Source organism: Chiloscyllium plagiosum, unplaced genomic scaffold (genome assembly GCF_037043375.1).
Source record: "Chiloscyllium plagiosum isolate Xiang-an unplaced genomic scaffold, Cpla_swu_hap1 HiC_scaffold_1, whole genome shotgun sequence".
Classification (NCBI taxonomy): domain Eukaryota; kingdom Metazoa; phylum Chordata; class Chondrichthyes; order Orectolobiformes; family Hemiscylliidae; genus Chiloscyllium; species Chiloscyllium plagiosum.
The window spans coordinates 33746531-33774197 of record NW_028270139.1 but is presented as its reverse complement, the minus strand read 5'-3'; the positions used below and the strand labels follow the sequence as shown (position 1 = coordinate 33774197).

Sequence of the window (27667 nt, the reverse complement as noted above, 5' to 3'; positions counted from 1 at the left end):
CATTACCACTCATATATGATCTGAGCTGGTCAAATTCCCTATCAAGCAGCTCTTCCTCAGTTAAATTTGAGAAGTTGTCCTCGCCAAATGGATTCCATCCAGACATGTCAGGAGGGTTACTGATATTCTGTGGAGGACAATCGAGAATACCATCCATTTCTAAAGAAGTTGGCCTGTGAAGTGAAAAGAAATACTCTTCATCCTAAGCAAAACACCAGTGTACACATTTGTATATATAAATATAACAAAACAGCTGACAAAAACATAAATTAGCTTTTTTTTTTGCAAATGTAAACTCCATTTAAAAATGTTAATTTTGGGATTCTAAAAGGGACTAGATAATACAGATCATGAAAAGCTACTTCACCTGCTCAATTAGTAGAAACCAAAAAGTGGTAAATTTGAACAAACCTGGAGAAACATTATTTCTTCTGTGTCCAATCAATGGAAAGGTTCATTAGGAAGTAATGTTTTAGGATATAATTTGAAATAGTTTCAGACATGAAGAAAAGCAAATGTGCATGTTTGAAAGTAACCAGTGATTTGGCAACCACAGTTCCTATCAGCATCTCAACTCATGTCTGGGTCTGTTCGAGATTAATTATTGGCAATTGTTGAGATTAGTCAACAACCACATGATGATAATATAAGACTACCTGGGTGGCAAAAAGGTAAACTGGATGGAAATTGGCATTTTCTCATCTAGAAATACTTAAATTACTAACACTTAGAAAGGAACCATTCTATTATATACAAAACATAACAGTACTTTTACTCTCCTTTTTTCCTTGACATTTATACTTATTAGTAATAAAATGCGGATTGTTGCACAATTGCTCCAAAACAAACAGGAGGCTGGGTTTCATGCTGCCCCTTTGGCAAATTGGAGGCAGGGATGGAGTGGGAAATACAGGTGTTCGTTCTCTTATTTACTAACTACCTGCTCTCAGCATGTCTGAAATGCTACAGGAGATGCAGAAGCACCAGCCTGCCTCAGTCCTGCCTCATTTGCTTCATTTAATCTATGACAGGCCTAAATCACATGGGAAGGCTACACAGCTTTAGCTGACTTTTACTCAAATCAAGCTCCGTACGGGTTGGTTTCAGAAATTTGACACCTAAAGTCCATTCCCTTTTGACTCTCCTCGGCCTTTCAAACCAGGCACCATATTATGCCTTCCTGGGGCCTGCCAGACTATCAAGTGATACTTGACATCAGAGTCTGGGCTCCTGTCTGTCAGGACTAGCTGACTTTCCTGCATGGAGTGTCTGGGACTAGCCATCTGCTGCCATCTAATTGGTCAGCAGCTCTCTCAGACAACATATCCTCTAACAAAATGGCAAAAGTCTGGCCTTAAAAGAATTCATGTTGGAAGCCTGTAAAATTGATTGGAGATAGCTCTCAGGATTGTAGGGGAAGGTCAGAGGTAGACATTTGTATAAAAAAATCAGCTCATGGTTTTCTGAAGGCTATTTCATTTGTGGCACAAGAATTGGAGTCAACACTTCCTGCACGTGTCTATTTAAAGTCTTAGTGCCAAGTGTCAGCATTAAAATGACTATGATAGAAGCAAAATACTGCTAATCAGTAAATGGAAACAGAAGCTACCAGAAATTTCTGAAAGAAAAAGAGCTAGTATTTTGAGTCAAATAAGATTCTTCTTCAGTTCTAACAATTCACTCCTTTCATAAATATAAACATAAATTCCATATTTTTAGACCTTTGAAAACTTAATCAAGGGTAACTTTCTATATTCAGTTTGTCTATTATTTATGTAATGTACCGTGTGTAAAACAGACCTGGTAATTCAGTAAACTGTGAAGATAGAGTTAGGACTTTTCAGTTAAGAAAGATTCTGAACTTCAAATATGGAGAATTGCTTATTATACTTTTCAGGCAATTAAAACAATTCAAAATTATCTTTGACTAAAATATTTAAGCAAAGTTAACTATTTAACATGGAATATGAAACGATTATTCTGAAATTAAGAGTCCCATTATCCACAAATGAAACTATTCAGGCTGTGTGGAAACACTGCACAAAGCCAGAACATATTGGATCCAGCCTAAGGAGACAGGCCTCGAATAAAATCTCATTGAGATTGTGATCCCATCATAGATTCAAATCTGGGATGAGCAGCTGGCAGCAAATTATGTTTTGCTCGACACAATGGTATTTATTTCTCCAACACAGAGAATGCAACCAGGAAAATTTCCATTATAAATATATTTATTCTTAAATACCCACATGCAAGCATTAAACTTTGGAATTCCCATGGGAAATATTTACATTGCAGTTTTTAGGGAAGTGTGGACACTACCCAACCTTTAACAAATCCAAACTCCTGTTGCTTACCACAGAGGGGACAAGGGTAGCAACACGTGCTGGCAGCTGCAGTGTGGGACCAGTTTGCATGCAAACCATTCCAGACACATTTCCAGGTGGTAGTAGGAACTACTGTTTCTGAACTGTAGATCAGGTACAACAAATTGTTACAGGGGTAACACAATTTGTACCTTTGCAATAAAGTAAACCACAAACAATTCTATACAATATAAGAAACAACATTTCAGATGTGTCTTGCCCAATGTACAATTGGTGCATACAGACTCTTATTTTCATAGAAATATTAGACTGTAATAATCCAAAATTAATGCACTGATGACACTCAACTCTTTCATTTTCTTTCTAGAATACTCACCTAACTGATTTATTGGAAGATTCAACTGTCATTGTTCCAACAGGCTGCATAGAGTTATTGCCAGTGACCACAAAAGCCAAACCATGCGAGACATCACTCTGGATCCTATAATGGCCAGCAGGTTGATGGGATATTGGTGAGGTTGGAGAAACAAATGCCATTGAAGTAGTTTGGTATTCATGTTGTGAGCACTGAAATTGTGAATGCTGTGGTACAGCAACTGGAGATTGTACAAAAGCCTGTTCATGTTGTTCTACCTGCTGGATATAAAAAGAAAACAAAAAAAGTTGGCATTTGCTGAATGTAATTATAGTCAAAAAGTATAATTAGTCTCTATTTTACCTCATTTATTTTATAAAGTCAATTACAGTTCAATGATACCACAAGCTCGACTGAAAGGTTGGGGAAAACAGGTGGAATAGAAATTACAAATGTCAGAAAGGTGACTGAAGTCTTGGTTAGAGAAACAGGTTTTGAAAACAAGACATTAGGAAAATGATTCCATATGACTTCATCATGGTGGAGCATGTTAGAGGTAACAAAAAAAAGTGCGAACACACAGACTGGAGGCCTGTGACCAGTGAAGTGCCACAAGGATCAGTGCTGCGTCCACTACTTTTCATTATTTATATAAATAATTGGATGTGAGTTTAAGAGGTATAGTTAGTAAGTTTGCAGATGACATCATAATTGGAGGTGCAATGGACAGCTAAGAAGGTTACCTCTGAGTACAAAAGGATCATGAGCAGATGGCCCAATGGGCTGAGGAGTGGCAGGTGGAGTTTAATTTAGATAAATGCAAGGTCTTGCATTTTGGGAAAGCAAATCTTCACTGGACTTAAGACACCTCAAAGTTTGGGAGAAGATTTGTAGCTCGGGTGCTCGTTGTTGTGGTTCTGTTCGCCGAGCTGGGAATTTGTGTTGCAGACGTTTCGTCCCCTATCTAGGTGACATCCTGAGTGCTTGGAAGCCTCCTGTGAAGCGCTTCTGTGATCTTTCCTCCGGCATTTATAGTGATTTGTACCTGCTGCTTCCAGCTGTCAGTTCCAGCTGACAATGGTAAGATCCTCAGGAGTGCTGCTGAACAAAGATCTTGGAGTACAGGTTCATAGCTCCTCGAAAGTAGAGCTACAGGTAGATAGGATTGTAAAGGCAGCGTTTAGTATGCTTTCCTTTATTGGTCAGAGTATTGAGTACAGGAGTTGGGAGGCTATGTTGCGGCTACGTTAGGCCACTTTTGGAATATTGCATGCAATTCTGGTCTGCTTCCTATCAGAAGGATTTTGTGAAACTTGCAAGGGTTCAGAAAAGATTTAAGGGTGTTGCCAGGGTTGCAAGATTTGAGCTATAGGGAGAGGTTGAATAGGCTAGGGCAGTTTTCCCTGGAGTGTCGAAGGCTGAGGGGTGACCTTATAGAGGTTTATAAAATCATGAGGGGCATGGATAGGGTAAATAGACAAGGTCTTTTTCCTGGGGTGGGGGAAACCAGAACTACAGGGTATAGGTTTAAGGTGAGAGGGGAAAGATATAAAAAAGACCTAAGGAGCATCTTTCGTGCAGCGTGTGGTATATGTGTGAACGAGTTGGACCAAAGGGTCTGTTTCTGTGTTGTACATCTCTACGATTCTATGACAAGAGTAGTGAGAGGTGCAAAGACAGCAATGGTTTAGACTGGTAGTTTTATAGTGATTAAGTTTTCTTTAATATTGTTCATGGGATGCAAGTGTGCAGTTAAGAGTTAAACGTCTTGCTATGGATTTGGAGTCATGAGTAGGCCAGACCAGGTAAAGCCAGTAAATGTGCTTCCCTAAAGAAAACTAGTGAACTAGTTGGATTTTTTTTTTGACAACGTTTCATCGTTGTCATTGGGCTGGCATTTTATTCCAGATTTTTATTGAATTCAAAATTTCACCATTTGCCAAGGTGGGATTTGATCTTATGTCATAATCCAAAACATTAACGTGTAACATTACCATTAGTCCAGTGACAATATCATTCTGTCACCAATTCCCCTTGAAGGAAAAGTCACTATACCCACTCAGCTCGGGCTCCCTGCAGTATATGTTTTCATTCAGCTTAGTTTTCAATTGCTTTCCAAACTAGAACAATCTATATTGTCAATGTTTGTCAATGATAACCTAATGAATTTGAATTTATTTTCATAAATCAATTGTCAGCACAATTGCTTGCATTGATTCTATGTTTCTCTCAAGGGCACCCTATTGATACCTTCTAGTCTGTAATCCATAAGAAATCATTGAACCAACAAGAATTTCCATTCTTTGTTTTACTGGAAAAACCCTCAAGAACGTTACATCTTGTTGGGTGATATAACAGCATTTTAAAATGATATACTCAGTTGAATAATATCACCAAGTAACCTCAATGTAAAATTACTCTTTAGAGAGGCATTTTTTTAAATGTCAGTTTTTGTACAAAAATATCAGCATTTTTAATGTACTTTTTTTTTAAACAAGTTATTATATTTTAACTTCTACCTTAATCCTATACAAGTACTTTGCAGTTTATTGCAGTAGCTGTAAAAGTAAAAACTGAAAAGACGTGATGGTTTTTTGTATTCCCATAGACTGCAAGGCGGAAAACAACGTAATTGGCTCTTTCTTTGTTTAGGGACATCAACATTGTTAGGACTTTGAAATCCCCTGATGTGGTGTCAGATTCAAACTAATCATGAGAAAGAGAAAGTCCCCACCTCAGATCACTAGATCTCAGTCAAACCACTTTTTTTTAAAAAAAAAAGGATGAGTAAGAATAACAGCTAGACTATATTTGAGAATTTGAAAAAATATTTGAAAAACCAAAACAGAATATGTCAGAGAAAGGGCAGATTGGTTATTTTGCCAATGTCAAACTAGACCGGAGATTGGAGTTGAAGATAAATGGAATTGGAGATAATATATTGGAAATTAGAGATTATAAAAACACAAAATAGCTGTTGTCCATTCAGCCCTTCCAGCCTGCTCTATGCCTGCAAAGAGATCATCTACGGGTGCAAAGAGATCATCTACTTCAATACCATTTCACTGCTCAACCCTTTTCTTTTCAAATGTAAAAATTAATCTATCTCAGTCTTGTTAAAATGAAAGACAGGTGAAGAGAATAATCAGAGATTAAATTTAATGCAGAACAGTGTAAAATTTTGGATAAAGGAAGGCAAAATTAAGGTTTCAAATAGCTTAAGACAAAGGTGAGAAGAGATACAGAAAACTTAAAAAAATGATTCTTAAACGTTAACAACCAATGCAGTGCACAATTCAATAAAGCCAACAGAATGAAAAGTAGAAAATTCTGGAAATATTCAGTTGAGGCAGAACCTGTGGACAGAGAAACAAAGTTAATGTTCAGGTTGATGAACTTTCCCAAAGGGTTCAACCTCAAACATCAATTCTTTTTCCATCCACATATGCTACCTGACCAGAGTGTTTCCAGCATGAATTGGTTTCATTTTATCATCTGCAGCATTTTGCTTTATTCTGAAGTTGATGTATAAAACTAAAATAACATGACAGAATTCAGAAGGGAGTGATCAAATTTTGCTGTGTTCAAGTCAGACTACAATACCGGAATATTATATCCAATTAGAATCGGAGATAATTTACCAAAACCCATTAGATTCAAGGAAGGTTCCTTTAGATTGGAAATTAGCCAACGTAAACTCCTCAAAAAGGGAGGGAAGCCAAAAGCAAAGGAAAAAAAAGTGTTTAACAAATTTAGTAGAGCTCTTTGAAAAAATAACTTCTATTGTGGATAAAGGGGAACTAGCAGATATCATAATTTTACATTTGGATTTGAGGAAGGTATTTGATAAGGTGCCACATCAAAAGGTTATTGCAAAAAATAAAAAAAAAACATGGTGTTAAAGTGTAAAATATTGGCTTAGATAGAGGATTGACTGGCTAACAAGATGCAGAACGTGGGAATAATTGGGTCTTCTTTAGGATGCAAGATGTTACAGGTGGTATGGCACAGGGGCTGGGTGCTGGGGTCTCAACTCAACAATCTATATAAATGATTTGAATGAAAGGATTGAAGGAATGGTTGCTAAATTTGCAAATAACAAAGATGTGTAGTAAAGTAGATTGAAAGGGGAAATAAGCAGCCTAAAAAAAGGAATATGGCAAGGTTAAGTGAGTTGGCAAAAATCTGGCAAATGGAGTATAATATGGGAAAGTTAGGGAGACTATGTCCAATGGTATTATCGTTAGACTATTAATCCAGAAGTCCGGTAATATCCTGGGGACCTGGGTTCGAATCCTGCCATGGAAGATGGTGGAATTTGAATTAAATAAAAATGGAATTAACAGTCTAATGATGACCACAAAACCATTGTCAACACAGACATGTGGGGAAACAAATTGAGTGTTGAGAATGTTTGGAATTCTCTGCCTCAAATGGCACTGGATACAGAATCTTTAAATCTTTTTAAGGCAGAGATGCACATGTATGTAGATTCTTGATTACTGGAGGGACAGAAGATTATGAGGAGTATACAGAAATGTAGAATTAACTTGAAATCAGATCCGCCATTATCTTATTTACCAGCTGTGCAGGCACAAAGGGTTAAATTTCAAAGGATTGATTTCCTGAAGGAGGGCTTATGCCCAAAACGTCGATTCTCCTGCTCCTTGGATGCTGCCTGACCTGCTGCGCTTTTTCAGCAACACATTCTTCAGCAAAGGGTGAAATAGCCTACTCTTTATACAAATGTATGCACGAAGAACAAAAGTTCAATTGATTGAGTGAACAAACAGATTGAGCCTCAATCAAATTAAAAAGGGAAAATAGTAGAGATTTGAATATATGAGGATGAGCTTATAAAAAGGTACTTAAGGAGAAAATTTAAATTTGGAAGATGGCAGTAAAGGCACATAATCAAACCAATAAAAGTCAAATTTAGGACAAATGAGACAGTTGTAAATATACTGAGTCGATTTCCAAATGGTCTTGGAGGGGAAAAAGAAAACCTGAATACTGTAATAACTTGATGCCAAATTCCAAGGTATTTAGTATACTTTATGAGGTACATATAACTTTACAATACAGAAGATGGCCACTCATCCCAACATGTCTGTACAGGCTCCCCAAAAGAGCTATCCAGCTTGTCCCATTCTCCAGTCCTATTTCTGTACCCCTCTAAAATCACCATTTCCAAATATATATCCAGCTCCCTTTTGAAACCACATGGAATCAGCCCTCATCAGTCCCCAGGCAGAGCATCCATATCGTAACAAATCTGAGCAAAGAAGTTTCTTATAACCTTTCACTTAAAGCTCCTTTGAATTTTGAAATTGTGACCCCTAGTTATTTCAATTAATGAGATATTTTAGATTAAGTAGCTTTTCTGATCATTAATGATCTTACAACCTTTAACAGTCTCATTGTTTTTCTTTCATGGCTTTGAAAGACACAGTCACAAGGGCTCTGACAATATTTCTAAAGTATGCTCTGTTAGCTTTAAAATGCAGATAAAAGTATCACAATTACTCAGCTTAAATTGAATAATCCAATTGGATGAGTATCTCAAGTCTCTCACTTTGCCACATACAGCTCTCCCCAATAAATAAATAAATAAATAAAAAGGCTCTTACCACAGCTGAATAGGGAAGCATTTGCTGCTGTTGATAATACATTGGTTGCATCATTAATTGTTGCTGTTGTAATTGCTGTGCTGATGGCTGCAAAGCCTGTGGATACTGACATAGGAATGAAAATAACTTAGATATAGAGCAAGAAGTCTCATTACTACTTGTATTTGCATCATAAATATAACAACAACATGCTTAGGCTTAAGTAAATTTTAAAATTTATATAAGGCATAAAAAGTAGTAATACTGAATAAAAACAATTACATTTTTGACATTTTAATTCACTTGACCGGCATTTCTTGAGACGTCTTTGCTGAAGCAAAACTTAAAAATACAATGTGCAATGTTTTCCACCAGCAGAGAAAATAAACTTGGTCTTGGGTAGCATGCATATTATTAAATCTTGATAGCAGTATCAAACCACCCATGCTTGGAGACTTTGAAGTACACTAGCAATGTTCTGCTTGAAGTTTGATATTTGTTTATTCATAGGCTAGCGAAAGTTAATACTCTCCCATTATCATGAGTTAATAGATTTCTCTAAAGGTAAACTTTAAAAACAAAACCCTCAAAGTATTATGAAGTAAACTGAACCTTAAATTCATGAGAGGCATGGATAGGGTCAATAGCCAAGAATTTTTTCCGGGGTAGGGGAGTCCAAAACTAGAGATCATAGGTTTAAAATGAGAGAAGCAAGATTTAGAAGAGTTCAGACAGGCAACTTCTTCAGAGGGTGATGCATGTATGGAATACACTGCCAGAAGAAATGGTAGAGGCTGGCACAGTTACAACATTTAAAAGGCATCTGGATAGGTATATGAGAAGGAAGGGTTTAGAGGGATGTAGACCAAATGCTGACAAATGGAACAAGATTAGCTAGTTGGTGGGGCCAAATGGACTGAAGGGTCTGTTTATGTGCTCTAAAACTCTGTGTTGCTTAACACTTCTAAACTGTACTTACTACAGATTCATAAAAATAATTGCAAGATGTATTACAATGCATTAAGAGAATAAACATATGTAGCATAAGTTCCATTTCTTTTCCTGCAGTTTTAATAAGGATTCATTACGAAGATCCAGGATTTTGGTGTGAACTTGTCAAAAATAAAATCTTTGAGGGATAAATAAACTATCCAAAAAAAAGATTAACAAAAAAACATATGTTTAGTAGAAACTGAATCCTCCCACCATCGACAGCTACTTTCACTTTTAAAAAATGACTATAGAGTGACTAAGGCTGAGAACTGAAATTTCAGGGGCTTTTGACATTTATGAAGGATAGACCAAAGGAATACAAGGTAGGGTAGCGCTGTTAATAAACAATGAGATCATAATATTGATCAAGGGAGGATCTAGATTGGAAGATTAAGATGTGTGTCTGTGTGGAATTTGCACATTTCCCTGTGTCTGCATAAGTTTCCTCCAGGTGCTTTGGTTTTGCCCCACAGTCAAAGGTTGTGGAGGTTAGCCATGGGGGATGTTGGTTTATGGGACCTGGGGGGGTGGGTTTGGATGGGATGCTCTTCAGAAAGTCAGCATGAACCGAATGGCCTGCTTCCACACCATAGGGATTCTATAAAATAAGGCTGGATTGGACTAAGAAACATCAAGGGGCAGGAAACATTGCTGGGAAGTGTTTCTGAGCCAACATGACACCAATTGTAGATGTAGGTTTGCTTGCTGAGCTAGAAGGTTCATTTTCAGACGTTTTGTCACCATACCATGTAATATCTTCAGTGAGCCTCTGGACAAAGCATTGCTGATGATCCCTGCTTTCTATGTACAGTAGCGCCTCGACTTACGAACTTAATCTGTTCCGGGACCCGGTTTTTCGCGAACTGAATCAATTTTTCCCGTTGTTCGGATATTTCCGGAGTCTTTTCTCTTTTTTGTCTCTTGGAGGTTGGTGATGCCACAAGAAAACAATCCAGAGAAACTTGTTTTTTTCTTTGTTGCAGAATTTTCCGAAAATGGGACGTCACATTGTCATTTAAAATGTTCACTGCTTTTGCGTTCAAAGCGCACGTAGCAAAGCAGAACAATGAAACCACATGGTCGCACATGGGCTTTTTGCGTTCGTACCTTGAATTTCATATGTATGTTGAAGCAAAACTTTACATACGATCCTGTTCGTAAACCGATTTGTTAGTGAATGGGGTCGTTCGTATGTCGAGGCGCTACTGTATATGTTTGTGTGTCTTTGGGTTGGTGATGTTATTTCCTGTTCTTTTTCTCAGGCAGTGGTAAATTGGGTCCAAGTCAATGTGTTAGTTGATAGAGTTCCGGTTGGAATGCCATGCTTCTAGGAATTCTCGTGAGTGTCTCTATTAGGCTTGTCCTAGGGTGGATGTGTTGTCCTAGTCGAAGTGGTGTCCTTCCTCATCTGTATGTAAGGATATTAGTGAGAGTTGCAACCGGAACTCTATCAACCAACACGTTGACTTGGACCCGATTTACCACCCCCTGAGAAAAAGAACAGCAAATGGCATCACCACAGGAAATAAAATGGGTTGGTGATTTTATTTCCTGTGGTGATGCCATTTGCTGTTCTTTTTCTCAGGGGGTGGTAAATCGGGTCCAAGTCAACGTGTTGGTTGATAGAGTTCTGGTTGCAACTCTCACTAATATCCTTACATACAGATGAGGAAGGACACCACTTCGACTAGGACAACACATCCACCCTAGGACAAGCCTAACAGAGACACTCACGAGAATTCCTAGAAGCATGGCATTCCAACCGGAACTCTATCAACTAACACATTGACTTGGACCCAATTTACCACTGCCTGAGAAAAAGAACAGGAAATAACATCACCAACCCAAAGAAACCCAAACCAGAAGTAGAAAGTAGGAATCATCAGCAATGCTTCATCCGGAGCCTCATTGAAGAGGTTATCGAGTCTGGCGATGAAACGTCTGGAAATAAATCTTATAGCTCAGTGAGCAAACCTACATCCAGAACCTCAACTTAAATTACAAATCTTCTCAAAACTTGATAACACCAATTGTTAAAGTTCACTTGAGAATGTAACTTTTAAAAAAAGTTTTGCGACTTACTCATGAAAAAACTGAAACCAACATGGTCATTTCAAAAGATGGGAGACTTAACAAACAATGCAGGTCTTTTTCAATTCACAATTCCAGTTACACCACACTTAAAATTTTGCTATAAATTCTGTGTCTTATGATCTTATACTCTACAACCACCTGATGGAGCAGTGCTCCAAAAGCTAGTGCTTCCAAATAAACCTGTTGGACTATAACCTGGTGTTGTGTAATTTTTAACTTTGAAAAGGGTATGTCAGCAGACAGGCAATGACTGGCCTTTAAAAAATCAGTGCATAGTTTACTAATGCAAATATGAGCACATATGCACCATATCAAGGCACAAAACCCAACATGAAAAATGATTAAACCATTGGTAGCAAGAAAAGTTAAATGTTGTATTAGATCAAAGGAAGAAATTAATGACATTGCCAATAAAAGTAAGAAGCCTGATGGTCAGGAGCATTCTAGAATGTAGCATCAGAGGACTAAGGCAGTAAAAAAGGGAAAATAGGTTAGAAATGTAAACTCGCAAGAAACAAAGTTATTTTAAAAAAAAAAGCAAAAGATTAGCCAAGACAAATGTGGGTCCACTACAGGCAGAGAATGGGAGAATTAATTATGTGGAGTACAAATTATTTATGGAAATAATAATAATATTAATAATATAGTAATAATATTAGATGAAGTAGTGGCAGAGAAACTAAACTAATACTTTGTGTCTGTCTTCACAAAAAAACCCTCTCAAAATTATGACAGTACCAACAGATGATTGATATCAAGAAACTGAAAGAAATTGGTATTAGTAGTTCTGAAAAAAATGTATGCAACTCTACCTGGATGTCATGATTAGCATCTCAGTGTTGGAAGGAGTGGGTGCATTGTTATCTTGTAAAATAGTATAATTTCGGTATGGTTCTAGTAGATTGGAAAGTATCAAATGTAACCCCACTATTTAAGAAAGGAGGGAGAAAGGATATAGGGAACTACAGAACTCAAGGCCTGATATCAATCACAGGGAAAATACTAATGACAATTACAAAGTAACAGAGTGACCAGAGTAAACATGGATTTATGACATGAAAAGCATGTTTAAATTTGAGGATGTAATGAACAGAATAGATGTGGGAGAACGAGTGGATGAGGTTCCTTTGGATTTTCAGAAGGCTTTTGATAAAATAAGGAGGTTAGTGAACAAAACTGGTGAACATCGGATTGCAGGTACTGCCATAGATTAGGGATTGATTAAAATAGACACAAAACTGTAGAACTAAAAAGGGGTAGCATGGTGACTCAGTGATTAGCACTGCTGCCTCACAGCACCAGGGTCCCAGATTCGATTCTGGCCTCTGGAGACTGCCTGTGTGGAGTTTGCACATTCTCCCCGTCTCTGCGTGGATGTCCTCCGGGTACTCCGGTTTCCTCCCACTGTTCAAAGATGTGCAGGCCAGGTGAATGGCCATGCTAAATTGCCCGTTGTGTTAGGTGCATTAGTCAGAGGGAAATGGGACCGAGTGGGCGACTATTCAGAGGGTCGGTGTGGACTTGTTCAGCCGAAGAGCCTGTTTCCACACTGTAGGAAATCTAATCTAATCTAAAAAAAAATCATTCACAGGTTTGGATTGGAAGGGTTCAGGGTCAGTGCTTGTGCTCCAATGATTCAAAATGTATTTCCATGATTTTTATGGATTTTGCCGGTATGTGCACATATGTTTCTGTGCATGTGTGAGGAGATGGGAGGGGAGATAGCTAAAAAGAAAGAAGGGAAGAAAGAAGAGACAGGAGAGTGGGGAAGAAATGTTAGGGGTCTAAAATGAGAGACAATGTCTCAGGATAAGCAGTTTTCCATGTAAGGCCAAGATGAAATGATATTTCTTCAGAGGATGGAGAGCCTTGGAAATTCATTGCCCAAAAAAGTTATGCAAACTCAATCTTACAATATGATAATGATGGAGATACTGAAGAATTAAATTAAGGAATATGGCAATTGTTCAATGGTGGTGAATGGCATAGAAAATCAGCCATGATCGAGTTGAATACTGGAGCAGTCTCAAGGAGCTAAATGGCCTGCTCGTGTTGTTATTTATTTGTTCCTATGATGACTAGATTTGTTATTGAATCCATGTCCCATTGTTCTGCAGTTTGCCATTCTAATGTGCTGTAACCTGAAAATTACTTGTGAAACGGATTAGCAAATCATTAAGCAAGCTTTTAATAATTTTTTTAAAATGAAGTGATTGCTTGACACTACCTTTTGGGTCTGACAATTAACTATCTGTTGCTGCTGCAACTGTTGGAGTTGATGTTGCTTCAAGTCTCCCTGTTGTATCTGCTGCAGGACTCTATGCTGCTGTTGATTGGTCCCCTGAGCCATATGAAAGAAATGTCCATTTTCAGCTCGTGCAGTGGCTGAGAGAAATTATACAAATTAATAGTAAGATAACAAAAAAAGCGGTAATTTAAGTCATCAAAAATCCAAAATAGATCATATAAAGCATACTATGAATTGCTCCTACAGAAATTACAAGTCATTGATATGCAACATAATAAATTTTCATTCACAAAATATTTATTGAGAAACAGACCAATGATTTTCCAGACATTTACTATACTGTATACTTTTCACTGAATTCTGTGGCAGTTCCAGCAGATTGGAAAACAGCCAATGTGACGCCATTGTTTAAAAAAAGGAGGAAGACAAAAGAAGCTTCTGTAGTGGGGAAAATGCTTGCATCTATTATCAAGAAATAGCAAGACATCTAGTTGGAGACAGCATGGGTTCACGAAGGGCAGGTCATGCTTAACTAATCTACTGGAAATCCATGAAGATATTACAAGCACGGTGGACAACAGGGTCCCAATAGATGTCGTATGTCTAGATTTCCAAAAGGCTTTCCACAAGGTGCTGCAAAAACGGCTGCTGCACAAGATTGCCCATAATGCATGACATTATGGGCAATGTATTTGCATGGATAGAGGATTGGTTAACTAACAGGAAGCAGAGTAGGGGATAGATGAGTGCTTTTCTAGTTGATAGTGACTAGTGGTGTGCCTCAGGGATTAGTGTTGGGACCACAATTATTCACAATTTACACAGATGATTTGGAGTTGGGAATCATGTGTAGTGTGTCAAAGTTTGTGGATGACACACTAAGATTAGTGGCAGAGCAAAGTGTGCAGAGGTCTGTGAAACTTTCCACAAAAGGGACATGAATAGTTTAACTGAGTGGGGTGGCAGATGAATATATTGTTAATACATATGAAATCATCCATTTTGGAAGGAACAACAGTAAAAGGGCCTATTAGTTGAAAGGTGAAAAATTGCAACATACTGTTGTGCAGAAGGACCTAGGTGTCCTTGAGCATGAATCACAGAGGGTTGATCTGCAGTTACAACAAGGCGGCAAATGGAATTGTCCTTCATTGCGTTTAAAAGCAGAGAGGTTACGTTGCGGCTGTATTGGGTGCTGATGAGGCCACACCTGGAGTAGTGTGTGCAATTTTGGTCTCCTTACTTGAGAAAGGATGTACTGGCACTAGAGGGGGTGCAGAGGCGGTTCACTAGGTTGATTTCAGAGTTGGGGGGCTGGTTTATGAGGAGAGATTGAATAGACTGGGATTACATTCATTGGAATTTAGAAGAATGAGGGGAGATCTTATAAAAAAAATATAAAATTATGAAGGGAATAAATAGGATAGAAGTAGAGACAACGTTTCCACTGGCAGGTGAAACTAGGAGAGAAGGGTATAGCCTCAAAATTAGACGGAGCAGATTTAGGACTGAATTGAGGAGGAACTTCTTCACCCAGAGGATTGAGAATCTATGGAATTCCCATCCCAGTGAAGTAGATTAGATTAGATTACTTACAGAATGGAAACAGGCCCTTCGGTCCAACAAGTCCACATTGACCCTCCGAAGTGCAACCCACCCAGATCCATTCCTCTACATTTACCCCTTCACCTAACCCTACGGGTAATTTAGCATGATCAATTCACCTAACCTGCACATTTTTGGACTGTGGGAGGAAACCGGAGCACCCGGAGGAAACCCGTGCAGACACGATGAGAATGTGCAAACTCCACACAGACAGGTGCCTGAAGCGGGATTGAACCAGTGCTAACCACTGCCATCGTGCCGCCCACGGTGAGTAGTTGAGGTTAACTCAGTAAATGCTTTTAAAGCTAAGATAGAATTTTTTTGAACAGTAAAGGAATTAAGGGTGATGGTGAGGTAGGGGGTAAGTGGAGCTGAGACCATGAAAAGATCAGCCATTATCTTACTGAATGGCAGAATAGGCTCAAGACCAAATGATCTATTCCTAGTTCATATGTTCTTACCCAACAGACCGGATTTTATGGCTTGCTGCATTCCCTGCATTTCTGACCAAAAGGTTGGCTATTGATCTACCAGCCAAAACCTAGTTGCTCCAAAGTAACATTATACTGGGAGAGGAAATAAATCACTTTAAAGTGGTATTTCCATTCCTTTATGGTTTGCCAGCGGTTCTGTAGTCTCAGTAGCTCAAGAACTGACCTTGACCACTGCTGGGACCTGCAAGGCAGTGATAATGGGGCACAGACTTAAAGACCCAAATCTGGTCAAGAACAAACTGGCCAGCTGGGTGAGTTAACATATAGGCAGGGGGCATTAATTGTCCACTTAAAAGCCTGAGAAGGCTTAAGTGCAGACAATCTGTTTGGCACCTCCCTACCTAACAAGGTGGGAGACAGGTCAATGCTGGGATGCAATGCAGTAGGAAGGTTCCCTGCTTCATTTTAAGATGCCTTCAAATATACCAACGAGGGACAATAAAATCCAGCCTAGAATGTCAAACCACATTTTACAAATCAACTACAAGACAGTGAATTATATATTGCAGAGCAACCAGTTTTCATTTAATCAGCTATTCAGAAATTATTACACAGGCAGAGAATTAATATTTTATATCTGTTCAATTCTACATCAACTTTGGTTGTGTATGTTTGAAGGCAACATACCTTCCGGGAGTCCTGTTCCTGACCACAAAATCTCCTGTCAATCCGTCTAACTATCGAGTCCCCTACCACTAGCGCTTTTCTATTTCCCCCACTTCCCTTCTGAGCCACAGTGCCAGGCTCAGTGCCAGAGACCTGAATGTAGTTTCTAGCTTTTTCCAGAGATAGAGACCATAAATCTATCCTTAATGAAGAATTACCATTGCAGAACAAACTAAAGAACCTCCTTGTCCCCTAAAATATCTCTAGACTCAGCAGCAGAGATGCCAGGGAGGCACTTCAACACATGGATTCTAGTGTCAATCCTCATTTTTGTCTAAATTTTCTAATTGCCTTCAATTCAATGGTCTAACTTACAAATAGCCATATTGTCTTCACAGACATTGTACATATCTCCAGAAAGACAGTGTCACTGGATTTAAACCGTAAGCAAATTTCCATAGAAATGATTCCTTTCCAAATTATACACCCTTACCCAAGTACCAAAATGCATATGTAGTATAGTACATTGTGCAAAATATTCATGATTTGAAAATTTACGTTGCTTCCAATTATGAAATTTACCACTTTAATTTAAAATTGGGGATCTAAAATTGTAGAATATGGAGAATTACCTTTTCGGCCAAGATTTCCACAGACACTTGAGATTACAGTTTTCATTGGAGTTACCGTTTTCTGGATTGGTAAAACATTTGTATTTACAGCACTACCAGTGGCTTTTGGTCTTCTCCTTGGGGCTATTGATGTCTCTGTTGGTCCTACTGCCTCACTTAGCCTGTGAGGAAATGAATACTTTGGATATAAACACATTTATCAAAAGTAATTAACTAATCCAAATATCTGCAGTGAATATATTTGATTGTAGCTCATTGAAAATTAACAAATCATGAACTGATCAGAACATGTACTGACAACATATTAGAAAAGAACTAATTAGAAAAAAACTGAGATATATTAAGCTGGTACAGAGTTTTGACAAAAAGTTTATACTCGGTAGAGATTAGTGACTTTTTTTAAGAATCTGAAAACTTAGGTATTTCCTAAAAGGAGGAGGCTACAAATTTCAAACTTGAAAATCAAAAGAATTTTTTCCACAAACATTAAAGCACATGGATAGTCATAATTACTTCCAAAGTTAAGATGAGCAGTTAAGATATTTAAAGTGCAATAAGAATACATTCTTTAAAGCAAACTTAATTGCTTAACTTTTCTTCTCCACCCATTTGACAGGCAGCAAATAGACCCAAGTCAGATATTTATCCACAATAGGAAAATTACACACTTAGTCTGAGTACTATTTTGACAGTTGCACTAGGTTGAGATTTCTTGGACCTTCCATTTAGTTTATCAAGATTTTCTCTTCAAATCTCCTCTCACCAGTACTCTCCCAGTTCAACGCAAGAATTGCTAATATCTTAGTAACACTCCTGATTCTAATACTCTAATTTGCGAGTCCTTAAATATTCTCTCCTCAGCTTGGCTATCTCATGAAGTTCAAATCACCTTTAGATTAGATTAGATTCCCTTCAGTGTGGAAACAGGCCCTTTGACCCACCAAGTCCACACCGACCCTCCGAAGAGTAATCCACCCAGTCCCATTTCCCTTTGACTAATGCACCTAACATTATGGGCAATTTAGCATGGCCAATTCAATTGATTAACATTCCTCCCACATCTTTGGTCTGTGGGAGGAAACCAGAACACCCGGAAGAGAACCCATGCAGACACGGGGAGAATGTGCAAACTCCACACAGACAGTCACCCGAGGCTAGAATTGAACCTGTGATCCTGGTGCTGTGAGGCAGCAGTGCTAACCATTGAGCCACCATTTAGAAATCATTCAATTAATCAAGTTCTGGACTACTTTAGCCAGCAAACCGAATTTTCTAACTTCAAGTAACCACACTCATAAGTGACTTACCCCTATAATTAACTTCATGTTGGCTCCTTTTCCTAGTTTCTAGAATATGGTCACTCTAATGAAACATACACTGGCTTAATGGTGGCATAACGGGCGGTACGGTGGCTCAGTGGTTAGCACTGCGACCTCACAGCGCCAGGGACCCGGGTTCAATTCCCACCTTGGGCAACTGTCTGGGTGGAGTTTGCACATTCTCCCCATATCTGCGTGGGTTTCCTGCGGGTGCTCCACTTCCCTTCCACATTCCAAAAATGTGCAGATTAGGTGAATTGGCTATGCTAAGTTGCCCATAGTTAGGTGCATTAGTCAGGGGTGAATAGACAAATGGGTCTAGGTGGGTTGCTCTTCGGAGGATCGGTGTGGACTTGTTGGGCCAAAGGGCCTGCTTCCACACTGTAGGGAATCTAATCTAACCTAAATAGCCCTAAGTTCAACAACATTCCTCTCCCTTCCTTCTTTCTTCCACTGAACATCCCTATGTTCACCCATCTATCAGTACAAGAAACTATGGCCTACATACTGGAAGAACGCAAGTGCAATGGGATTCCTTTCTGATCTAGCTAAACAGGCAGATATGCTCTTGGTTTAACACTCATTCAGAAGAAACCACAATGACAATTCAGTGCTCCTTCAGTTCATGCTGAAGTGTCAGCCGAGGCTGTGTTCAAACCCCTAATGGGAACTGAATTCTTAGCCTGAGTGAGAGGAGGCAAACAGTAAGACTGCAATGTCTGTTCCAATGCTATATCGAATACTTGTAGAAGTTTGCTGATGAATACGTTTATTTCTTTGCCATCCATACATTATACCTAGTATTACAATGTGCTGGCCTTCCTGCTTTTGGGAAGAAAAGCTATCTTTTATATCGGTGATGGTCCATTTACAAACCAAGTTTCTCTGAGGAGATGATTTCTGGTAAGATGCCCAGCTTTCAGTTAATGATAATTTGAGGAAGGTTCTTTTTTAAAAAGATTCTTGATGAACATGTATGCCAACAGCTGGCCAGTATTTATTGCCTGTCCTGAGTTGTCCTTGAGAAGGTTGTTGAATTAACAGCTATTTAAATTACATGACGTTTCATGACAATGGCCAGGTTATAGAAACCAGTACAGAATTTAAATGGAGATGTAACAAACCAAAAGGAAGAATTTTAAAAAATTGAGAAAAAACGTGATTACTCTGGACAGTACAATCACCAACAGAATAACCCCACCTGTCCTATAATTTCTAATATGCAAACTTCCTTATTGAATCAAAGCTGTTTTGTTATTCTTTCACATAACAGTGGTAACAATGCCAGGTCCAGCATTTGTGGCCCAACCCTAATTTTCTTAAGGAGGGAATCTACTGCCTTGAACCACTACCATTCATTTGGTGCAATTATACCAAGTGCGGTTAGAAATGAAGTTCCAGGATTTTGACCAAGTGACAGCGAAGAGACCGTGACATAGATGCAAGTCAGGATGGTGCTTGGAGGGGAACTTACAGGAACATTTGTTGCTGTATCCTTCGGGATGGTAGAGTTCATGAGTTTGGAAGGTGCTGTCAAAGAAATCTTGCTGAGTTCCAGTATCTAGTACTTGCTTGTTTTGGGTACATTGTTGTCACTGTTGATAAACTGTGGAGCAAGCGAATGTTTCAGGTGGGGTGTATGTCAAGCATTGGCTTTGTCCTGCTTGTTGTCAAACTTCTTGCATATTCACTCATCCAAAGACGTGTAAAGTACTCCAACATAGTCCTGATCGGTGCATTTTACATAGTGGACAGGAGGCAACTCATTGCACAATTTCAAGCCACAATGCACTTCAGCTTTACTCAGTGGTCACCCAACAATGTAGATGGAGTATTCAGGAACAGTAATACACAATGTCTAAGGGAGGTTAATCTGGCACTATTATGGGAATCATGTTACATGCCGCTTTATCAGCCCAAGCCCAGATGTCTATTTCTTGCTGCACTTGGATAAAGACCACTTGAATATCTAAGTTCTCATGAATGGTATTGAACATTGCACTATAATGAATAAACATCCTCACTTCTGACTTTTTGATGGAGGCAAGGTCACTGACGAGGCAGCTGAAGATGGCTGTATTTGATTCAGCGACCTGAAGAACTTTTGCAGCAATACACTGGGGTTGAAATGACTGACCTTCAACAATCACAGCAATCTTACTTTGAGCCAGGTATGAAAACTAATATTTCCAACATTAGTGGCAGGGGAGGGTTTGGGAAAAAACTGGGGGAACAAAACTAAATTAGACTTGGACAGCATTTCTCAAGAATGGTCAACATGGCTTTGTCAGGGATAGACCATGACTGACAAGTTTGATTAATTTTCTTTGAGCTGACAACTAAACATGTGGATGAAGTTAGTGCAATGGATATAGTCTACATGGATTTGTATGAGGCATATTTCTGTGTGACTATCTGTCACAAAGGGAGACTGGTCAAGAAAGTAAAAGCCCATGGGATCCAGAGCAAGTTAACAAATTGGATGAGTAAGTGGCTTAACAGCAGAACGCAATGGTTGTTTTTGAGAGTGGAAGCCTGCATTTAGTGGGGTTTAGCAGGGTTCAGTGATGGGTTCATAGCTGTTTGTAGTATAAGCTACGGAGGCAGACATGAACACTGGGGGTTTGATCAGTAAGTTTGCAGATGACAAAATATGGCAATGTGGTAAATAACGAGGAGGAAAACTTTACACTACAGGACAACATATACAGGCTGATCAGAGGGGCAGAGTGCAATGGCAAGTTAAACTTAATCTTGCAAAATACAAGATGAAGCACTTTGGGAGGAATAACAAGGCAAGGGAGTATATGATGAACTGATTTGCATGTTCAGAGATTCTTAAAGGCAACAGGACAGGTAGATAAGGTGGCTAATAAGGAATATGGAACAGATGGTTTTAAAAGATGAGGCACTGAATACAAGAGAGACGAAGTTATGATGGAACGAGGCCATGCATAGAGCACAATGTGTGGCTCTGGTTGCAACACCACAGGAACGATGTGATTGCACCCCTCCTGGTGTACAGGAGATTCACCAGGATGTTGAGAAGGCAGAAGTGTTTCAGTTATGAAGAGACACAAGATATGCTATGGTAGTTTTCCTGAGAGCATGGAAGGCTGAGAAGGGATCAGATTGATGTGCATAAGATGATGAGGGGCACAGATAATTAGTCGGAAAAATCCTTTCCTCTTGGAGAAAGGCAAGGATCAGAAGGTTGAGGGGATTGAAAGAATTCTTGTTCTGATCTTGGCTGATTTGTTTCTCAACCCCATTCTCCTGCCTTCAAGAACCTATCTCTGTTACAAATACATTCGATGTTTATTTCCACAGAAGGCTGTGGATGCCAAATTCCATTGATTCACCATTCTCTGGCTGAAGAAAACTGCTACTTGTGACAAATCCCAGGATCATCCTTATAAACTTCCTCTGGGTCTACTCAAGTGCCAGCATAACTTACTTTGAAAAAGGACCCAAAACTATTCACAATATTTCAAATGCGGTCTGACCAGAGCCTTACACAGTATCAGAACATCTCTGCTCATGTTTTTGCCCTCTTGAAATGAATGCTAACATTGCATTTGCCTCCCTAATCATGAATTGAACCTGCATGTTAACCTTAAGAATATCCTGAACTAAGACTCCCAAGTCCCTTTGCACTTCAGATTTCTGAAACCTTTCCCATTTAGAAAATAGTCTATACATCCATTCTTTCTACTAAAATGCACAACTTCACACTTTCCTCACATTGTATTCCATCTGCAACTTCTCTTCCCACTCTCCTAGCCTGTCCAAGACCTCCTGAAGCTTCCCTGCTTCCTCGAAACCACCTGGCTTTGCATAATCTGCAAACTTAGCAACAATGCCCTCCATTCCTTTATCCAGCTTGTTAATGCATAACGTGAATAGTTGTGGTCCCAACACCGGGCAAAAGTGAGGACTGCAGATGTTGGAAATCAGAGTCTAGATTAGAGCAGCGCTGGAAAAACACAGCAGGTCAGGCAGCATCCGAGGAGCAGGAAAAGCGACGTTTTAGGTCCTGAAGGGCTTTTGCCCAAAACGTCGCTTTTCCTGCTCCTCGGATGCTGCCTGATCTTCTGTGCTTTTCCAGCACCACTCTAATCTAGTGGTCCCAACACTGACTCCTGTAGAATTCCACCAGTCATCAACTGCCATCCTGCCCACTCTGTGTTCTGTTGGTCAGCCAACCCTTGATCCATGCCAGTGTTTTACCCCTAACACCATGGGCTCTTACCTAATTTAGCAGCCTCTGGAGTGGCACCTTGTAAAAGACATGCCGCAAGTTCAAATTGATCATGTCCACTGGCTGGGCTCTGACTAGTGCCCTGGTTATTTTAGAGGAGTGAAATGGAGCATAGAAGTAGTATGTTTTGCTAAAATTAAGGACAACATTCCACTTACCTTTTCTGTTACCTTCTGAACTCGGATGCTAGCTGTTTGTGATACATGGACAAGGTGTTTAAAATTCTCATTGTTCTGTAGCTTTCTGCAGTCTTTCTCCATTTAAGACATATGCAGCTCCTCTATTATTCCTGAAGTGCATAACCTCACATTTTGTCACATTATATTCCATCTGCCAAGTTTTGGCCTAGTCATTTATATCCCTCTGTATTCTGTGTCATCATCTGCACTTGCCTACCTACTTACTTTTGTGCCATCTGCAAACTTCCTCCAGTACTCTCCTCAACTAAGTCTTAGTAAACATGGTAACTAATTGTGGCTCCTGCACTAATCCCTGTGGCACTCCATTGGTAACAGGTTGCAGCAAGTCACGGTCTGTCTCCGATTCCAGTCCAGTGAATTGGCCATCAAAGTCTGCTTGGGGTATCGTCGCTCATGGATCTGTGCCCCTGCACTCCAGGGGATGGGTCACAGTCAGACTTGTGGATCAACAGTAGCCAATCCAGGAGAAAGGACAACCCAGTCGGAGATACCCACAGCAGTGATCTGGGCACTTCTATACTCTAATCTCAACAAGTGTGACACCACAGACCAGAAGCAATTCCTCTACTGTGGTAGAGCAGCCCAATGTGCATCATGAAAATTATGAAACAAAATTTGACAGTGAAACATGCAAGGTGATAGGAGCTAAATGACTGATCAAAACATAGGTTTTAAAGAGCACTTTAAAGGCATTTTTAAAAAGATAGAGGACAGAATTGTTTAGAGAAGGACAAGTAGAACAAGTTTCAGCACTAAGGCACAGCCACTACTGTTGAAACAATAAAAAAAATTACAGAGTTGCAAGGCACTAGGTGATGAGAGATGGGTGGGACAAGGCTACAAGGCTGGGATTTATAGACTTGCTTAACTAAGTGCCAACATGGGTGCGTGAGCACAGGATAAGCTGACTGTGCTTGATTGAAATTAAGACACGGGGAACAAAGTTTTGGATGACCTAGTCAGGCAGAGAAAAGCCAAAAAATTGAGACCAGTCATGGGTCTTCTGGAATTATGAAGTTTGAGGGCAATAAGGAAATTGATGAGGGTTGCAGTAGCAAATAAACTGAGGCAGGGAAGGAGTCAGGTGGTATTTATGGAGGTGAAGATACACTATCTTCATGATGTGAGGATGTTTTGAAATTCATCCTCAGGTATAGTATATCAAAAATTGTGATGAGGTTTACAATCATAAGACAATTGCCAGGAAGACGGATGAAGTTAGTGGTCAAGGAATGAATTTTATGCTAAGGATTGAAAACTGTGGTGCACCATCTTGGAAAAACTCTCCAACAGACAAAGAAAAAAAGTGTTCAATCATTGTAATGATTACAATCTGCAACCAATTATAGTTCAGGAAGATTATTACATTACTAAAATGAACCAGTTTAAAAACATGCACATATTAAATACATGTGACTGAAGTGAATTTAATGTACCTGTCTTTCATCTACTTTTCCCCAATCTAATGCAAATTTCCACATGGGAAGCAAGCCACATCAGTTCTTGAGGTTCAAAAGGTAAGCAATTTGTGCACTGTGGGCATTCTGCGGCAACATTCTAATTACAAGAGAACAGGACTACTACAGTACAACCTTAGGACAGATAGAAGTTACATACAAATCTGATACCATAACTATTATCTGTAATGCAAATAATAAATTTAATGCATTAGCATTGCCACAATTTAAATGCTATATGTGGATCTGATTAAACTATTATAATTGCTGATGAGATCAGAAATCTTTTCAGTTACTGGCAGCCCTGACTGATGCACCATAATTACCTAGCTTTTGTTTGACTCTTCTTGGCAGCTGCCTCACTGGTGGTCATGGGCTCAGGAAGTACTGTTGGTATAGGAACATTCTACAAAAGAGAATTACAAAACTTAACATTTAACAATTGAAGTATTTTGCTACAAACCAAAATACTTTTGAGCAGAGAATAATATATTGTGAATATCTAGTTCAGAGTTCATACATTTTAGAGTAGAGCTTTTTGTTGTGAGAGTTAATATCTCCCAGTTATTAAAGGTTATACAAATGCAATTAAAGCAGGTAAGAAGTCTGTTACACTGAATAAAGGCAGGGTCATGTTGACTTGAGGTTAACAGCCAGAAAGCCAAGATAAAAACAGCAGATGGACTCAAAGAAGTGGGAACACAATGCTTGCAATCTAAGGCAGTTCAGGAAGATGCCATTGTTTTGAGAGTGAGAACTAAATTTGTTTGCAACATTCAGTAAATCATAAAAGGTCACAAAACACATTTAGTTAGATCAAATAAGAAATTGTAAATAAATTGTAAATATATTGAATCCAAAGGGCAGCGCGAGGGAGAGAGAGCGCGCGCGGAGAGAGAGAGAGAGAGAGAGAGAGGGAGAGAGCGCGCGCGCGCGGAGAGAGAGAGAGAGCGCGCGCGCGGAGAGAGAGAGAGCGCGCGCGGAGAGAGAGAGCGCGCGCGCGGAGAGAGAGAGCGCGCGCGCGGAGAGAGAGAGAGCGCGCGGAGAGAGAGAGAGCGCGCGCGGAGAGAGAGAGAGCGCGCGCGGAGAGAGAGAGAGCGCGCGCGGAGAGAGAGAGAGCGCGCGCGGAGAGAGAGAGAGCGCGCGCGGAGAGAGAGAGAGAGCGCGCGCAGAGAGAGAGAGAGCGCGCGCGGAGAGAGAGAGAGCGCGCGCGGAGAGAGAGAGAGAGAGAGCGCGGAGAGAGAGAGAGAGAGCGCGCGGAGAGAGAGAGAGAGCGCGCGCGCGGAGAGAGAGAGCGCGCGCGGAGAGAGAGAGCGCGCGCGGAGAGAGAGAGCGCGCGCGGAGAGAGAGAGCGCGCGCGGAGAGAGAGCGCGCGCGCGGAGAGAGAGAGCGCGCGCGGAGAGAGAGAGCGCGCGCGGAGAGAGAGAGCGCGCGCGGAGAGAGAGCGCGCGCGCGGAGAGAGAGAGCGCGCGCGGAGAGAGAGAGCGCGCGCGGAGAGAGAGAGCGCGCGCGGAGAGAGAGAGCGCGCGCGGAGAGAGAGAGCGCGCGCGGAGAGAGAGAGCGCGCGCGGAGAGAGAGAGAGCGCGCGGAGAGAGAGAGCGCGCGCGGAGAGAGAGAGCGCGCGCGGAGAGAGAGAGCGCGCGCGGAGAGAGAGAGCGCGCGCGGAGAGAGAGAGCGCGCGCGGAGAGAGAGAGAGCGCGCGCGGAGAGAGAGAGAGAGCGCGCGCGGAGAGAGAGAGAGCGCGCGCGGAGAGAGAGAGAGCGCGCGCGGAGAGAGAGAGAGCGCGCGCGGAGAGAGAGAGAGCGCGCGCGGAGAGAGAGAGAGCGCGCGCGGAGAGAGAGAGCGCGTGCGCGGAGAGAGAGAGCGCGTGCGCGGAGAGAGAGAGCGCGCGGGGAGAGAGAGCGCGCGGGGAGAGAGAGCGCGCGGGGAGAGAGAGCGCGCGAGGAGAGAGAGCGCGCGGGGAGAGAGAGCGCGCGGGGAGAGAGAGCGCGCGGGGAGAGAGAGCGCGCGGGGAGAGAGAGCGCGGGGAGAGAGAGAGAAAAGAGCGCGCGGAGAGAGAGAGAAAGAGCGCGCGGAGAGAGAGAGAAAGAGCGCGCGGAGAGAGAGAGAAAGAGCGCGCGGGGAGAGAGCGCGCGGCGGGGAGAGAGCGCGCGCGCGGGGAGAGCGCGCGCGCGGGGAGAGAGCGCGCGCGCGGGGAGAGAGCGCGCGCGCGGGAGAGAGCGCGCGCGCGGGGAGAGAGCGCGCGCCGCGGGAGAGAGCGCGCGCGCGGGGAGAGAGCGCGCGCGGGAGAGAGCGCGCGCGGGGAGAGAGAGCGCGGGAGAGAGAGCCGCGCGGGGAGAGAGCGCGCGGGGGAGAGAGCGCGCGGGGAGAGAGAGCGCGCGGGGAGAGAGAGCGGCGGGGAGAGAGAGCGCGCGCGGGAGAGAGCGCGCGCGCGGGGAGAGAGCGCGCGCGCGGGGAGAGAGCGCGCGCGCGGGGAGAGAGCGCGCGCGCGGGGAGAGAGCGCGCGCGGAGAGCGCGCGCGGGGAGAGAGCGCGCGCGGGGAGAGAGCGCGCGCGGGGAGAGAGCGCGCGCGGGGAGAGAGCGCGCGCGGGGAGAGAGCGCGCGCGGGAGAGAGCGCGCGCGGGAGAGCGCGCGCGGAGAGAGAGCGCGCGGGGAGAGAGAGCGCGCGGGAGAGAGAGCGCGCGGGAGAGAGAGCGCGCGGGGAGAGAGAGCGCGCGGGGAGAGAGAGCGGCGCGGGAGAGAGAGCGCGCGGGGAGAGAGAGCGCGCGGGGAGAGAGAGCGCGCGGGGAGAGAGAGCGCGCGGGGAGAGAGAGCGCGCGGGAGAGAGAGCGCGCGGGGAGAGAGAGCGCGCGGGGAGAGAGAGCGCGGGGAGAGAGAGCGCGCGGGGAGAGAGAGCGCGCGGGGAGAGAGAGCGCGCGGGGAGAGAGAGCGCGCGGGGAGAGAGCGCGCGGGGAGAGAGAGCGCGCGGGGAGAGAGAGAGAGCGCGCGGGGAGAGAGAGAGAGCGCGCGGGGAGAGAGAGAGAGAGCGCGCGCGGAGAGAGAAAGCGCGCGCGGAGAGAGAGAGAGCGCGCGGAGAGAGAGAGAGCGCGCGCGGAGAGAGAGAGAGCGCGCGCGGAGAGAGAGAGCGCGCGCGGAGAGAGAGAGACGAGCGCGCAAGGGAGAGAGAGAGCGCGAGAGAGAGAGAGAGAGCGAGCGCGCGAGAGAGAGAGAGAGCGGCGCGCGAGGAGAGAGAGAGAGAGCGAGCGCGCGAGAGAGAGAGAGAGCGAGCGCGCGAGAGAGAGAGAGCAGCGCGCGAGAGAGAGAGAGCGAGCGCGCGAGAGAGAGAGAGAGCGAGCGCGCGAGAGAGAGAGAGCGAGCGCGCGAGAGAGAGAGCGAGCGCACGAGAGAGAGAGAGCGAGCGCGCGCGAGAGAGAGCGCGAGAGAGAGAGCGAGCGCGCGCTGAGAGAGAGAGCGAGCGCGCGCGCGCG

The 27667-nt window shown here is 42.3% G+C and overlaps 2 protein-coding genes across 6 annotated transcripts in view; one reads left to right on the top strand and one right to left on the bottom strand.

Annotated features, from left to right (window-relative positions):
* The window catches only part of paqr3a (progestin and adipoQ receptor family member IIIa), a 34030-nt gene extending 31199 nt beyond the window's left edge, over positions 1-2831 (top strand). Inside the window, exon 7 of the mRNA XM_043696413.2 lies at positions 2695-2831. Coding sequence (XP_043552348.1) covers positions 2695-2711 — 17 coding nt within the window. The 3' untranslated portion in view covers positions 2712-2831. The remainder of the gene's footprint in view (positions 1-2694) is intronic.
* The window catches only part of bmp2k (BMP2 inducible kinase), a 106510-nt gene that overhangs the window by 15270 nt on the left and 63573 nt on the right, over positions 1-27667 (bottom strand). For 4 of the 5 annotated variants that reach the window (XM_043696300.2, XM_087985788.1, XM_087985789.1 and 1 more), the window contains 6 exons: positions 24527-24606; positions 16964-17124; positions 13606-13763; positions 8313-8417; positions 2704-2963; positions 7-173 (listed from right to left, as the gene is read on the bottom strand). In XM_043696300.2, the coding sequence (XP_043552235.2) occupies positions 7-173; positions 2704-2963; positions 8313-8417; positions 13606-13763; positions 16964-17124; positions 24527-24606 (931 nt within the window). The remainder of the gene's footprint in view (positions 1-6; positions 174-2703; positions 2964-8312; positions 8418-13605; positions 13764-16963; positions 17125-24526; positions 24607-27667) is intronic. The other variant, XM_043696310.2, reaches the window with a different exon arrangement.